At 43.1% G+C, this 14,989-nt stretch overlaps 2 protein-coding genes across 4 annotated transcripts; one reads left to right on the top strand and one right to left on the bottom strand.

Annotated features, from left to right (window-relative positions):
* Window positions 1-224: 224 nt before the first annotated feature.
* LOC112069235 (TRAF3-interacting JNK-activating modulator) lies at window positions 225-8,848 on the top strand. Of its 3 annotated transcripts, none has more exons than XM_024136526.2 (13): window positions 225-313; window positions 699-1,086; window positions 1,373-1,514; window positions 1,673-1,748; window positions 1,875-1,902; window positions 2,234-2,263; window positions 2,401-2,496; window positions 3,649-3,720; window positions 5,411-5,551; window positions 5,747-5,884; window positions 5,974-6,172; window positions 7,835-7,926; window positions 8,099-8,848. In XM_024136526.2, exons 2-13 carry the CDS (start codon window positions 718-720, stop codon window positions 8,273-8,275), a joined length of 1,560 nt encoding a protein of 519 aa, XP_023992294.1. In that variant the 5' UTR covers window positions 225-313; window positions 699-717; the 3' UTR covers window positions 8,276-8,848. The 3 variants fall into 3 exon arrangements, with proteins under 3 accessions (XP_023992294.1, XP_023992295.1, XP_070294564.1); XM_024136527.2 differs by having other exon boundaries at window positions 1,676-1,748; XM_070438463.1 differs by lacking the exons at window positions 7,835-7,926; window positions 8,099-8,848 and adding an exon at window positions 6,366-6,487.
* Window positions 8,849-9,336: 488 nt separating this feature from the next.
* LOC112069236 (interferon regulatory factor 6) lies at window positions 9,337-13,211 on the bottom strand. The gene is made up of 8 exons (XM_024136528.2): window positions 12,969-13,211; window positions 12,051-12,233; window positions 11,690-11,885; window positions 11,440-11,532; window positions 10,935-11,183; window positions 10,403-10,795; window positions 10,102-10,220; window positions 9,337-9,939 (listed from the first exon to the last, which is right to left on the bottom strand). The coding sequence occupies exons 2-8, from the start codon at window positions 12,222-12,224 to the stop codon at window positions 9,703-9,705; spliced, it is 1,461 nt and encodes a 486-aa protein (XP_023992296.1). The 5' UTR covers window positions 12,225-12,233; window positions 12,969-13,211; the 3' UTR covers window positions 9,337-9,702.
* Between the last annotated feature and the right edge of the window lie 1,778 nt (window positions 13,212-14,989).

Here is a 14,989-nt window from a genome sequence, read left to right on the forward strand (position 1 = left end):
AGCTTTGGCTTATCACTAACCACAGTACCCTTACATTCTGCAGGCCTTCAACTGTCCCACACCACTCTATAGTAGCTCAAAATGTAAGTTTCCTACAAGTCACTTCTCTGATTGTTTGCCCATGTGTGACGACAGTGTGAGGATGCAATGTGGGTGTGATGATAGTGGAACAGAAGTGTGAACATGAGCAGTGTGGTTTCTCTCATTTCCTGTTCTGAGAGCGAGTATGTGACAGTTAGTGAATTCAAAGACAACAGAGGAGGAGAAACCATAGAGGAGACAACAGGCTGCTGGGTTCTTTGAACATTTTCAGGTTTGTTTTTGCTACTCACACTCACAAGGTTTCATCCGTGGAGAGATGTGTGGTTTTGGTCTTCTCTTGACCTATGGTGTGTTGTGAGTGATCTGTCTCAGCTTTGTGTCAGCAGCCTTCTCATACATTGAGATGGCACACTACAGCTAGTTTCTGCTTAAGGTGAAGCAGAACTCATATACATAAAGTAGGACTTCATACCACAGGTGTTTGAATGTCAGGCTTAATTTCCTTCATTCAATTCATACTGAAAGTCATGCTTGCTGTCCTCATTTCTGTAGAGTCAAAGCTGAATGCACTGCATCCTGTTTTGACACACCCATAACCAATCATGCTTTCTTTAAGAATCTGATGGAATGATACTGTCTTATTCTGAATCCTGCAGTTGAAGTTCATCCACCAAAATGGAGATCCAAAAAGACCTCAGGATGAGACGACCTCAGATGGAGAGTTACGACCAAAAGCTGGAACAACGGGCAGCAAAACATGAGTTCTTGAGAGATCGTAACAATGTGACGACATGTCGCAGCCCAGGACACAAGCTGGAGGCAGACTGGAAGAGTGAGATGCAGCAGAAAAGACAGATAGAGTTCCAGAGAAGGAGACAGATTGTCCAGGCTGCCACTCATCAGGCTGATGAAAAGCAGTCAAACAAGGAGACCAAAATCATGATGAGGACCAACAGGCAGAGAGTGCCTCTCATCCACAGACAGTCCCTCATATCAGCAGAGGATCTGGGGATCACCTGGCCAGATGTACACTCCATCGGGAAGGTAAGCACATAATACAGGGCGGCAGGTAGCCTATCAGTTAGGAGCATTTGGCCAGTAACCGAAAGGTTTTAGGTTTGAATCCCCGAGCCGACTAGGTGAAAAATCTGTCGATACGCTCCTTCCTGTGGGTCGCTGTAGATAAGAGCTAAATGACAACAATTTTAAATGTAATACACATTACGTGCGTGACATTATTTTATTATATGTATCTTAATACACAAATACTGGAATATTCCGTTTGGTCAAACACAAAATGAGTGTCACAGATGCAAAACTGTTTCACCAGGCAACATGGATCACCTCACCACCACTGCATGGGGCAGGAGGGAAAAACAAAATAGGGCAGCTTCACTCTGACGTCTCACAGATATTCCCTCAAACACCACAGCAGCCCTCACTGAGGAAGAGTATGGATATCAGAGATAAAGGTAAAATTGGACTCACTGGGTATCCTTATTTTTTAATTGATGGAGGTTGGACACCCATGGCTGTACTGTCAATCATCAAACTTGAATTTCAACATACTTATTAAGTTTGAACACCGAGTTTGTTGGTGAATTTCATGATCTTCCTCTGTCCCTCTTAGTAGTTAAACAGGACCAGAGTGGCCTAGTAATGTTAACCAGGCAGCTCCAACAAAGGAATGTCTGCTGTCAGACAGAGTAAGTACAGTAAGCTACTGGCCTCAACATGAAGACACTGATCTGTTTAACTGTTTTATCTCTGTCATGTACTGCATGTATAACACTTTGACCTCTGACCCCCTACTCATTTCCTGTCATTCACAGGCATGGCTATAGCACTGTGAAGGAGACAGTAAGTAACTCCAATGTACTGCATCTCTGTAATGTTGTGGGTAGATTCTAATTCAAATGTGAGCCATAGCAATGAATCACAGTTCTCATCTACACAATCATTCATCATTCTGACAAGAGGCCGCATTCCCATAAAGTTATGAAGAAGGCATCACTATCAGTTGTGTTGCATAGAAACGTAGAGATAGATGTTATGATATTTTAACTATCATGGGTGCAACATACATAGTCAACCACCCATTATAACTATATATATGATGTCCATGTTGCTCCATGTTGGGAATATCTTTTATGCCTATTGTGAAAAATCTCTCTCCCTCTCCTCTATGTAGGACCTCGTTCAACTCTCTGAGTATCTACAGGTGTGTAATCCTGCTATGCTGACTCCTTAGATTGCTGCAAGTGCTTCTATATTGGAATCTGTAATGATAATCCATATAATTGAGACATGCCATTTAGTCAGAACCTTACTTGTATTATGGTGCATCTCTTTCCATAGGAGGCTCTGCGGCGAGAGGATTCTCTGAAACAGAAGCTTGCTCTACTGCAGCACACCACCTCTACTCTACTGCTCTCACATGATAATGTCTGGAAGGTTAGGACCTGGATCTCTTATACACTGATGTGATTACTGTATTTCTATATCATACTCTGTTTCATGAAGTGACTGCCATGAAGTTGACAGTAGGTTGGTGTAGTGTGTCATATATGTTGACACAGGAGTGAAAATTAATGATCCTGCAACAGTTCTATAACCCCTGAACTTTGCTGTCTCTTCCCTTTAAAAATCACTCCCATTCTGTGCTCATTTTTGCACCCAGAAATATGGGCTATTGTGTTTGTTTACTAACTATTCAAAATAATGTCAGTAACATGAGACTGTGATATGTTAACTTGTCTATTTTAGTTAAATGCACTGATTGTTGGCCTAAATTGCTCTGGATAAGAACATATTCTAAATTACCTAAATGTTTATCGATTAATAAGGCTGAAGGATGAGGACAGAGACCCCAGCAGGACGGTCTGCACATAACAGCACCGGCATAAATCTGTAGCCTACAGTTGAGCACTGCGCACATATGAACATTTACAACACATTAAAATGTATAACATGAACATTAAACACATTATAATAATTCGTGTGGCAGTACTGCATAGGTCAATCTATTTTTATTTCACTCTTCACCTCAGATGGCACGGGATTAGTTAAATATGTGAACAATTGGGCTTGACTGGAATGTGAGTAGAGCAGCTATGCCGTTTTAGGTCGCTTTTCCTCTCTCCAGTTGGTAGCCTATTTGATTAAACCGCAGCATTTTTTACAAGCCATGTATACTGGAGCGAGGCGCGAGAGTGAACCGACTGAAGGGGAGGGGTAATTACATTTTTGTATAGATTTGTACTTTTATTGACACGCTTTACAGCGTGATTGAAATTTAGCGGAGACTGCATTCACGGTAAACGCTGCACATGTCGGCTCAATCTGAAATGACCTTTACATTTCTATCGCGGAAGCGTTACAGATTGAATAGAGCCTTAAATTAGGTAATAGGCTACCGTGTTTGGCTCAGTGATCTGGTTGAAGACTGACTGTGGTTTCAGAGTCGAGTTCACAGTGTTTCCACCCTCATTCTTCTGGAGACTACCCTGCATCCTGTCACTGAGAAGTTGAGAAAGAAATATACAGAGAAAAAAGAAAGGGCCTAATAGCCAATCCCCATTACATCTCATATTTCTCTACCCACAGGTCTGTTGCAAAGAGGACAAGATGAAGGGAAAGATTGGGGCACTAGAGTCACAGCTGAAGATCTGTGTGCAGGTGTGTTCAGGCACAATGTCTGTACCTACACTACCATTCAAAAGTTTGGGGTCACTTAGAAATGGCCTTGTTTTTAAAATAAATACTTTTTTTGTCCATTAAATTACCATAAAATTGATCAGAAATACAGTGTAGACATTGTTAATGTTGTAAATGACTATTGTAGCTGGAAATGGAATATCTACATAGGTGTACAGAGGCCCATTATCAACAATCCTCAATCCTGTGTTCCAATGGCACGTTGTGTTAGCTAATCCAAGTTTATAATTTTAAAGGGCTAATTGATCATTAGAAAAACCCTTTTGCAATTATGTTAGCACAGCTGAAAACTGTTGTGCTGACTAAACAAGTAATACAACTGGCCTTCTTTAGACTAGTTGAGGATCTGGAGCATCAGCATTTGTGGGTTCGATTACAGGCTCAAAATGGCCAGAAACAAAGACCTTTCTTCTGAAACTCGTCATTCTATTCTTGTTCTGAGAAATGAAGGCTATTCCATGCGAGTAACTGCCAACAAACTGAAGATCTCGTACAACGCTGTGTACTACTCCCTTCACAGAACAACTCAAACTGGCTCTAACCAGAATAGAAATAGGAGTGGGAGGCCCCGGTGCACAACTGAGCAAGAGGACAAGTACATTAGAGTGTCTAGTTTGAGAAACAGACGCCTCACAAGTCTTCAACTGACAGCTTCATTAAATAGTACCCGCAAAACACCAGTCTCAACGTCAACAGTGAAGAGGCGACTCTGGGATGCTGGCCTTCTAGGCAGAGTTGACCAGAAAAAGACATATCTCAGACTGGCCAATAAAAATAAAAGATTAAGATGGGCAAAAGAACACAGACACTGGACAGAGGAACTCTGCCTAGAGGGCCAGCATCCCGGAGTCGCCTCTTCACTGTTGACGTTGAGACTGGTGTTTTGCGGGTGCTATTTAATGAAGGTGCCAGTTGAGGACTTGTGAGGCGTCTGTTTCTCAAACTAGACACCCTAATGTACTTATTCTCTTGCTCAGTTGTGCACCAGGGCCTCCCACTCCTCTTTCTATTCTGATTAGAGCAGTTTGCACTGTTCTGTGAAGGGAGTAGTACACAGCGTTGTATGAGATCTTCAGTTTGTTGGCAATTTCTCACATGGAATAGCGTTCATTTCTCAGAACAAGAATAAACTGACAAGTTTCATAAAGTTATTTGTTTCTGTCCATTTTGAGCCTGTTATCGAACCCACAAATGCTGATACTCCAGATACTCAACTAGTCTAAAGAAGGCCAGGTTTATTGCTTCTTTAATCAGAACAACAGTTTTCAGCTGTGCTAACATAATTGCAAAAATTGTTTTCTAATGATCAATTAGCCCTTTAAAATGATAAACTTGGATTAGCTAACACAACGTGCCATTGGAACACAGGAGTGATGGTTGCTGATATTGGGCCTCTACACCTATGTAGATATTCCATAAAAAATCTGCCGTTTCCAGATACAATAGTCATTTACAACATTAACAATGTCTACACTGCATTTCTGATCAATTTTATGTTTTTTTAATGGACATTTCTTTCAAAAACAAGGACATTTCTAAGTGACCCCAAACTTTTGAATGGTAGTGTATATAACTTACAGTATGAATGTACATACAAAATCACCACCAGGCTGAAACACCAAAGAGCAATCATTACTCTCCTCTTCCTCAGAGGCTGTCCAGGGATGGAGCCAAGAAGCTGCTGCTACAGTCGGAGCAGCAGAGGCAGGAGCTGGAGGAGATGGCCGTGGCCTCACTCCAGAGGGTCACTGACCAAAAAAACAAGGCCCAGGACAGGGCTCACAGCCTGGAAGTAAGGGGTCAGACAGGGCTGCACTCTGGATAATGCATAATAGCACTGTGTTCAATTGGTATTTTCCTATTACAGTCAATTATTAATTTAATTAATGTAATTGATTTGCGAAATATGAGATTATTTCATATCAAATGAATATGAAGGGATGTCACAGGAGTTTGACTGTGTGTGTGTACTTTGTGTGTCCAACAGATGGCAATGCAGACTGCCCAGGTTGAGTCATCACAGTGCCGAGAGCGCTATGAGGAAGAGAGGAGGAAATGCACCCAGCTGAGGACGTCTCTGGTGCAGAACATAGACCATATAAACCTATTACAGAGCCAACTAGAGGTATGCACGCATGCACACACACGCTATATTTTATGAGAGTGAAATAATATATGCTTTAAATAGCATCATGTATCTCCCTGTGCATCCAGAAAGTGATGGGACAGGATGCAACTCTGGAGAGTCAGCTGCTGCAGCACCAACACACTGAGGCTGAACTCCACCTCAAGATCAACCTCCTAGAGGACAACCTCCACACCTGCAGGACACAACTAGAGACATGGAGACAGCAGCAGCAAGACACCATGAAACAGCAGGAGATTGTCAGAGGACAGCAACAGGACTCCATAGGTATAGTACCGTCGTGGCCAAAAGTTGAGAATGACACAAATATACATTTTCTCAAAGTCTGCTGCCCCAGTTCGTATGATGGCAATTTGAATATACTCCAGAATGTTATGAAGAGTGATCAGATGAATTGCAAAGTCCCTATTTGCCATGAAAATGAACTGAATCCCCCAAAAACATTTCCACTGCATTTCAGCCCTGCCACAAAAGGACCAGCTGACATCATGTCAGTGATTCTCTCGTTAACACAGTTGTGAGTGTTGACGAGGACAAGGCTGGAAATCACTCTGTCATGCTAATTGAGTTCGAATAACAGACTGGAAGCTTCAAAGGGAGGGTGGTGCTTGGAATCATTGTTCTTCCTCTGTCAACCATGGTTACCTGCAAGGAAACACCTGCCGTCATCATTGCTTTGCACAAAAAGGGCTTCACAGGCAAGGATATTGCTGCCAGTAAGATTGCACCTAAATCAAACATTTATCGGATCATCAAGAACTTCAAGGAGAGCGGTTCAATTGTTGTGAAGAAGGCTTCAGGACGCCCAAGAAAGTCCAGCAAGCGCCAGGACCGTCTCCTAAAGTTGATTCAGCTGCCGGATCGGGGCACCACCAGTACAGAGCTTGCTCAGGAAGGGCAGCAGGCAGGTTTGAGTGCATCTGCACTCACAGTGAGGTGAGGACTTTGAGGATGGCCTGGTGTCAAGAAGGGCAGCAAAGAAGCCACTTCTCTCCAGGAAAAACATCAGGGACAGACTGGTATTCTGCAAAAGGTACAGGGATTGGACTGCTGAGGACTGGGGTAAAGTCATTTTCTCTGATAAATCCCCTTTCTGATTGTTTGGGGCATCTGGAAAAAAGCTTGTCCGGAGAAGACAAGGTGAGCGCTACCATCAGTCCTGTGTCATGCCAACAGTAAAGCATCCTGAGACCATTCATGTGTGGGGTTGCTTCTCAGCCAAGGGAGTAGGCTCACTCACAATTTTGCCTAAGAACACATCCTCCGAGAGCAACTTCCCCAACCATCCAGGAACAGTTTGGTGACGAACAATGCCTTTTCCAGCATGATGGAGCACCTTACCATAAGGCAAAAGTGATAACTAAGTGTCTCGGGGAACAAAACATCGATATTTTGGGTCCATGGCCAGGAAACTCCCCAGACCTTAATCCCATTGAGAACTTGTGGTCAATCCTCAAGAGGCGGGTGGACAAACAAAAACCCACAAATTCTGACAAACTCCAAGCATTGATTATGCAAGAATGGGCTGCCATAAGTCAGGATGTGGCCCAGAAGTTAATTGACAGCATGCCAGGGTGGATTGCAGAGGTCTTGAAAAAGAAGGGTCAACACTGCAAATATTGACTCTTTGCATCAACTTCATGTAATTGTCAATAAAAGCCTTTGACACTTATGAAATGCTTGTAATTATACTTCTGTATTCCATAGTAACATCTGACAAAAATATCTAAAGATACTGAGGCAGCAGACTTTGTGAAAATGTATATTTGTGTCATTCTCAAAACTTTTGGCCACGACTGTACATTATATATCCACTAGCAGATTTAAATAAAAGTTGGATTTCATAAATTACTATAGTAGGTCAAAGTTGTTTTAACTGCTATTTTGACCATGATATTTATTAGTCTGTAAATGTGGTGACATCAATAGAGCATTCATTGGATGAGCAGTTTCAGCCAGCCATGTCACACCACAGCAACAAGAAACAAAGCATGATGGAAGCCAATATCGAAAGGAGAGAGGTCAGTATTTGTCTACAATTCCCTTTCGTCTTAGTCATGTCAAACCCAGAGCATAATCAATCACTTTCTGTCCCCACTGTCTTCATCCTGTATGTCTCCAACATTTTTGTCTCTGCTCGATTTTAATCCTATATTAACTTGATACTGATGGAATCTTTCTTTTTCCACCAAGAGACGTTGTTGTCCCTGGTTCATCCTGACCCTGTTCGTGGTAGTCATGGTGGTGGCCATTTTGACATTGTTACTGGCCAATATCCCCACGACAAGAAATCAGCTGTGGGACCTTTACCAAGTACTACAGGAACACACAGAGAAGTACCTCTATGACATTACCACAGCATTGCTATAGGCCCATATGACAAGACCTGGGAACTGAACAAACCCCTGAAGAACTTGCTCTAAAGGGTTTGGGAAATACAGTATGTTCTATGTATTTTTTACATCACACTGGATGCAATTTATTTTTGTCATCGTAAATATCTTTGCATCTTGAAGTCAATTTGTATTCATAACCATGCGTTATGGTTACTGCCTCGTTCATGCTTACTTGTTGTATTTCCTCAGTATAGTTGACACATTTGCCACTTATAACTGGACAGTAAAACTGACATTTTAAATAAGACCGCTTTGCTAGTTTTGGAAATTTTTATTTCAAAAAAAGGAAAATACAAATCATTAGAGGGAAAAAGAGTTGAGATCCTTTAACATTATATAGTATACTATTTTCATAGGCCAAAACAAATAGTTAAAATTCCATATAATGATAAGTGTAGGATATACATATGGAAAATCATCAACATTTAAATGATTTTCTCTACTAGTACCTTTAAATGATCTCCACAAAAAACTAAGTTATAGTAAACTGTTCACATACCTAGCAAGACCAGTCAGAATCACATGAAGGAATGGATCTCAACAGTCATGGGCGGAAGGTAGTCTAGCAGTTAAGAGCGGGGAGCCAGTAACTGAAAGTTCGCTGGTTCAAATCCCAAGCCGACTAGGTGAAAAATCTGTTGATGTGCCCTTGTGAAAGGCACTTAACCCTAACTGCTCCTGTAAGTCGCTCTGGATAAGTGTGTCTGCTAAATGACTTAAAATGCAAATGTCACAATGATACTTTTTCTTTATATTGTTTATAATAAATGGATAACTTAAAATATATGCATGTATCACTTCTTGATAAAAGTTCAACTAAATCTACTAAAATGCATTAGCACTCAAACAGGTAGCAAACATGAGAATGAGATCATGTTTTATGAACAACAAGGACCAGGACAAAGCTTGATGATTATTCAGAAGTCACTGACTGTATTGTGTAACTGGCGACCAGGGTTATGTCTGTAACTCATTGACGATGTTCAATGTTGACTTGCAGCCTACAGGACTTTGACCCATAATGCTGCTCTAGTTCAAGGCCCTAGAGCTTACAACTGCAGACAGACACCATCATCATCACACCATGTTTTACTGACTGCCACAGTAACAGTATAATTACAATGCCTGGTAGCAGCATTTACCACAATATATACACATGGACCAATGAACCCTATAATAGACCATAATAACAAAAGGGGGAAAAGAAGCTAAATCGATGTGATCCCTCTCCCTATTCTGATGAACATGCCTCTATAAACATAAGTACTAGTTTGCTGATAATAGATCCCCTCTTGGACCAGCAGTAGAGAGGCAGCAGTGTCCAGACAGAGCTGTGTGTGTGTGTGTGTGTGTGAGAGAGAGACTGACTGGCCTGGTAGGGCCGTGGTGGACTAGGCTACTTCACTGGGCATGCAGGGCCTGGGGCAGGTGCATGCCGGCTCCGGGGGCCAGAGCCTGGGGCCAGCCTTCCTGGCCCTGGTGGGTCTGCAACAGGCGGTACAGCTGCTTCAGGTGGGTCACGATGTTGTCCTTGATGTCTGGGATGGAGATCTGCAGGCGCACGCTGCCGCTGTCGAAGGAGCGCATGCAGTCGCCTGAGAACATCTCAGTGATCATACGTGCTACCACTGGAATAATCTGGAGGGGAGCAGAGGGCCAAAGACGTGGCAGTTACAGCGAAGGGACTCAACAAAACATACATGCTTGAGGGTCAATTCAACATTTTAAAATAATGAAAAACAAATATTTAAATGAGTTTTCTATGAATCATTGCATCCTGATACAAAGACAGTCTTGTACCTGCACCATGATGAGCTTCTTCTCTTTGGGTCTGCTGTCAGGCCACTCCTCTCCAAAGCACAGGTTGATGTCGAACTGAGGAGGGCTGGCTGACTGGCCCCTCTGATGGGCTATCACATCTGCACACAAACCCATCACAATCATATCACATAGCAATTCAGTGTCACAGCACACATGCAATAACAGCTACAGTACATGCCACACTATCACAATACCGCATAAGGGCCCTGCCTAAAACACTATAAAACACAAGAAAGCTGTGTGAAGAGTCTATGCTAAGAGGATCGGAGTCACTGCTTACCACTGAGAAAGGACTCCAGACAGAACAGCTTGATCTTCCTCTGCCTCTCTATGAGGTTGGGTGCTTTGGGGTTGGGGGCGCAGGGGCCTGACCAGTACACCTTGCATTGGCAGAGGCGGATGGCATAGATGTCATGGCCGCTGATCTCCAGGACGAGGCCTCGGTCCATGACATCCAGCAGGCGGTTGGTGAAGACCCTCTGCGTGTCGTTGGCGATATGCTCAGTAGAGGGGAACCTCAGCTGCTCCAGGCTGATAGGACCAAACAGCTCCTCCTGGTTGACCATGGGACCTAGGTCCCCGTAAAAAAGCCTACAGCCCTGTGGGTTACTGACCGTCATGGCTGGACACACCTCCTTACCCCGGTACTGGAACTGCACCTCCAGGTCTGTTACTGAGGGAGAAACAAAGAAACACATGAAGATAAAGAGAGTCACTCATTGGTTGTCTGTATGGACAAGTTGCTGTGATACTGTATGCAGTCCTATATTTATCTAATGGAGGAGTTTGTGTAGTTGTGTTAGTGTACTCACTAGGCAAGGAGCTGATCCACATCTCTGGGGAGGCGAACATCACGTCAGGCATGGGAGGGGGAGGCATGTCCAGTGGGGGGGGGGGCGCCATCTCCAGGGGCGAAGGCTGCATCTCCATATCCAAAGGCTCCTCTTTGGGCCACAGCTTAACTTCCTCTTTGGGCCACACTTCAACTGACAAGGGGCAGCTGGGGGGTTGGAGGGGCGATACAGACCCCGGTGGAGACCACATAAGAGCGGGGCTGGTGCCTGATTGGTTACAGAGAAACAAAGCATGATTAGCTAACATACCAAAAACCAGACTGGGATATTGGAATCAAAACTGGGAGTAAGCCAAACAAAAGGGGGGCAGGGGGTTGTTCTTGGACCAGGCAAGTTGGAAAACATTATCTAGAGGCTAGATCTGGACTGTTATGTGGTCTTGGATAAATGATGTGGTAAAAATTAAGAATTAGTATTAGAGGGGGACTCAATTAAATAAAGAGAGATATTTGACATGACTAACCGTTGGATGTTGGATAAGGAGGGAGGGGCTCTGAGCCATCTGATTCATCTTCATCCCCATCATTTGGTGTCCAAGACCCAGGGTCTGAAGATCCTGAGGAGAGAGAGAGAAATGAGAAGGAGAGCAAGGGATGGCAAAAGTTTAAATACGTTTCAGAGCTGCTACCAAACCTGACAAGTGACTGTAAATAATCATATATCTACTATGGTTGTATAATTATTATATTTTTATGTCTTCGATGGCCAGTTACCTGGGTTACTGAGGGGCTGTGGGATGTCGCAGATGTCGTAGATCTTCAGGGGGTTCATGGGGACTTCTTTGGTGCCGTCGTAGACAAGGTTGAACTCTCTGCTCTTGTTGAGGGCGCAGCGGAGCTGAGCTTTCCACTTGGCAGGGTCAGGATCATCAATACCCTCCTGGAACTTTCCGGTCTCTACCGCCCAGGCCTGGTACAGGGTAGAGAGGAAACAGATGAAGAATACATTCAGAGAATATAGTTAACATCAACCTTACTTTACTCACCGTTGATCCAGCCACAACCAGTTCACCTGCCAACACATTAGCCCACATGTATCGTTTCACAAACTGTTACAGAGATGTGCTTTACTCACCTTAAAAATTGTGTTTTCTTCCTCGTGCTGGGGGGTGTGCCGTGTAGCATGTTTCCAAGGGATCCTGAAGCGCTTATTGTCTCGGTCAATCCACACCAGGCCTGGGTAGAACCCACTGTCCACCTGGGCCACTAGCCAGGGCTTGAGCCGGACACGCCGCGGGGTCAACGCCATGCTTATTGTCTGGGGAGGGGGCCACAATGGGCGGGTTAGATATTTACTATCCATATGGTACACTTATGTGGACATCCTGACCAATATCTCAAAACAGTTCTACTAGAAGCACTGTATCAGAAAAACTGCTGTAAGGGTATGACATAACACAACTTGTCTGAGGCAGGCACAAGATGACCAACATTACATGGCTACCAAGATTTCAAACATAGACTGCCACTTTGAGAGGCAAACATTAAAATGTAGTGGCTTCGGGTCAGCCTACAGGTCAGTTTATTTAATTACTCTACTCAGACCTCAAAACGCCCAGAATAGCATGCAATTTCACTGATTTACAGCTATTACTAAAGTTCCTCCCAAAAGTGCATATGGTTGGTCTTATGATACTACTGCAATCTGCAGGACATGGTTGTTACACAGGTCAGTTGAGCATGGAACATAAATAAATGTCCAACGTTAATACATTAATTCAAATGAATGAACCATAAAGTGGACTTCTTCCCAGCAAACAATCCATTAGGATAGGCTACAGACTATTGTAACATGTTGTTGTATGTTATGCCTGCAACCACTTGCTCGTACTGTAAATTCGAGCAACATACGAAAGACCAGTGGATACTTTTTTTCACAAAGAAATTGTTAGTAATGATTTAAATTATTCTTATTTTTTAAATCAAGTTACGAATTTAAAACTATTTCATGGTTGCAAACAAACCAAATCTAGGATACCGCTGTGAAACCTACCTGCTGTTGAACGTGACCAGGAAGTAGGATATTTTCGATCTGGGAGAAGGTAATATAGAACCACAAGCTTCAGGAAAATATTATTCTCCAAAACGTTGGAACTCCTATGTCCTTTGCAATCCAGGTAAACGTATAGATGACCCACGGACACTTCTTATCACGGGAGAACAATTCTGATAATGTCCGGAGCAGGCCGAGCAGTTTATGCCTTTTCCGCTTCCCTTAACGAAACTCAGGTAGAGCCGTGACGTCACACACATTTCATTCTGGCACACCGTTCCAGATTATGTCGCGTTCAAGTGCTAGTCAGAACAGGGAAACGTGGACATTTCCGATTTGATAACTGGTTGAACGCGGCACGTGTATAACTATAACCAGTTAGCAAATGGGACATGTCAGAGTTCGTAGATCCGATTAGCACTTGAATGTGGCACCACTTTCGGTGGAGCCTTCTTGTGACCATGATGACCAAATGACTCACAATATTTGTCAGAACTTTGTTACCATATGAACTGTAAATCGCTATATGTGTTTGTTGTTTTAAAAAATTCAAAAGCTATTTGAAATAAGCAGTTTGGAGTTTGTTGTTATTTAAGCAATAAGGCCTGATGAGGTGTGATATATTGCCAATGGTTTTCTTAAACACGAAGCAACGGCAACGTGGAGTGCCTGTATACAGCCATTAGCCGTGGTATATTGGTCATATACCACAAGCCCCCGAGGTTCCTTATTGCTATTATAAACTGGTTACAAACGTAATTAGAACAGTACAAATATTTTGTGGGGTCATACCCATGATATACATTCTGATATACCACAGCTTTCACCCAATCAGCATTCAGGGCTCAAACCAACCAGTTTATAATTAAGCAATAATGTACGAGGGGGTGTGGCATATGGACAATATACCATGGCTAAGGGCTGTTCATATGCAAGACACAACTCGGACTACCTGGATACAGCCCTGGTATATTGGCCATATACCACAAACCCCAGAGGTGCCTTATTGCTGTTATAAACTGTTTACCAACATAATTAAAACAGTGAAAATATTTTTTGGGGTGGTCATACTGGTGGTATATGGTCTGATATACCATGGCAATCAGCATTCAGGGCTGGAACCACCAGGATTATAATTTCATTTAGCACACACCATGTGCCTTTTACGCATTTACACTGACAGTGAGGGGTTTCGATAAATCTCGCCTGGGCGCCAATGTAGGTGTGTTTTGCAAAAGCTGAAGTTGATTGCATTCGATTCGGAACTGGGCTGCCTCTCGGGTGTGAGCCAGGTAGTACCCTGTTCCAAACCCACGGCGAAGTCGTCTCAAAACAAAAGTGAGATAATTAAGCACATGCAAAAGTGATTGCTTTGGATGAAAACACTTTATCTACCTTCCCACTGAAAACAAATATTTTATGGAAAAGATATGTTGTAAATGTCTGGATGATGCACCATGCTGCCTTGTTGACAAATTGACCGAGCAGCACAGATTACTGTTTGATTTAAGAATGCCTCCCTTCCTGCATTCGCCTGATGACATGACAGGCCTTTGCCCGGTTCCCCGCAGCACAGCATAATCCAATCCGCATGTTGTTACTCGTCCATTACAGGTTTTACTGTATACACGTTGTTACTCGTCCATTACAGGTTTTACTGTATACACGTTGTTACTCGTCCATTACACAGTTTACTGTATACACGTTGTTACCTCGTCCATTACAGGTTTTACTGTATACACGTGTTACTCGTCCATTACAGGTTTTACTGTTACACGTTGTTACTCGTCCATTACAGTTTTACTGTATACACGGTGTTACTCGTCCATTACAAGTTTTACTGTATACACGTTGTTCTACGTCCATTACAAGTTTTACTGTATACACGTTGTTACTCGTCCATTACACAGTTTTACTGTATACACATGGTGGTACAGTCACACCCAGAAACTAGCCACTGGCGAGAGGTCCCCACCGTAGTTTCGGCAGTGACTTGTGCGTGTGAATTTATTTTTAGGCCA

This window comes from Salvelinus sp. IW2-2015, unplaced genomic scaffold, assembly GCF_002910315.2.
Source record: "Salvelinus sp. IW2-2015 unplaced genomic scaffold, ASM291031v2 Un_scaffold944, whole genome shotgun sequence".
Lineage (NCBI taxonomy): Eukaryota > Metazoa > Chordata > Actinopteri > Salmoniformes > Salmonidae > Salvelinus > Salvelinus sp. IW2-2015.

What these genes read in the sequence shown, in the direction of transcription:
- LOC112069235 (XM_024136526.2), top strand. Translation starts at nt 718, where the DNA reads ATGGAGATCCAAAAAGACCTCAGGATGAGACGACCTCAGATGGAGAGT. An exon ending in ATAGCACTGTGAAGGAGACA is followed by an intron (nt 1,903 to 2,233) that starts GTAAGTAACTCC and finishes TCCTCTATGTAG; the next exon opens with GACCTCGTTCAACTCTCTGA. An exon ending in TATTACAGAGCCAACTAGAG is followed by an intron (nt 5,885 to 5,973) that starts GTATGCACGCAT and finishes CTGTGCATCCAG; the next exon opens with AAAGTGATGGGACAGGATGC.
- LOC112069236 (XM_024136528.2), bottom strand. Translation starts at nt 12,224, where the DNA reads ATGGCGTTGACCCCGCGGCGTGTCCGGCTCAAGCCCTGGCTAGTGGCC. An exon ending in AAGAAAACACAATTTTTAAG is followed by an intron (nt 11,886 to 12,050) that starts GTGAGTAAAGCA and finishes ACCCTGTACCAG; the next exon opens with GCCTGGGCGGTAGAGACCGG. An exon ending in TCCTTATCCAACATCCAACG is followed by an intron (nt 11,184 to 11,439) that starts GTTAGTCATGTC and finishes GTAACCAATCAG; the next exon opens with GCACCAGCCCCGCTCTTATG.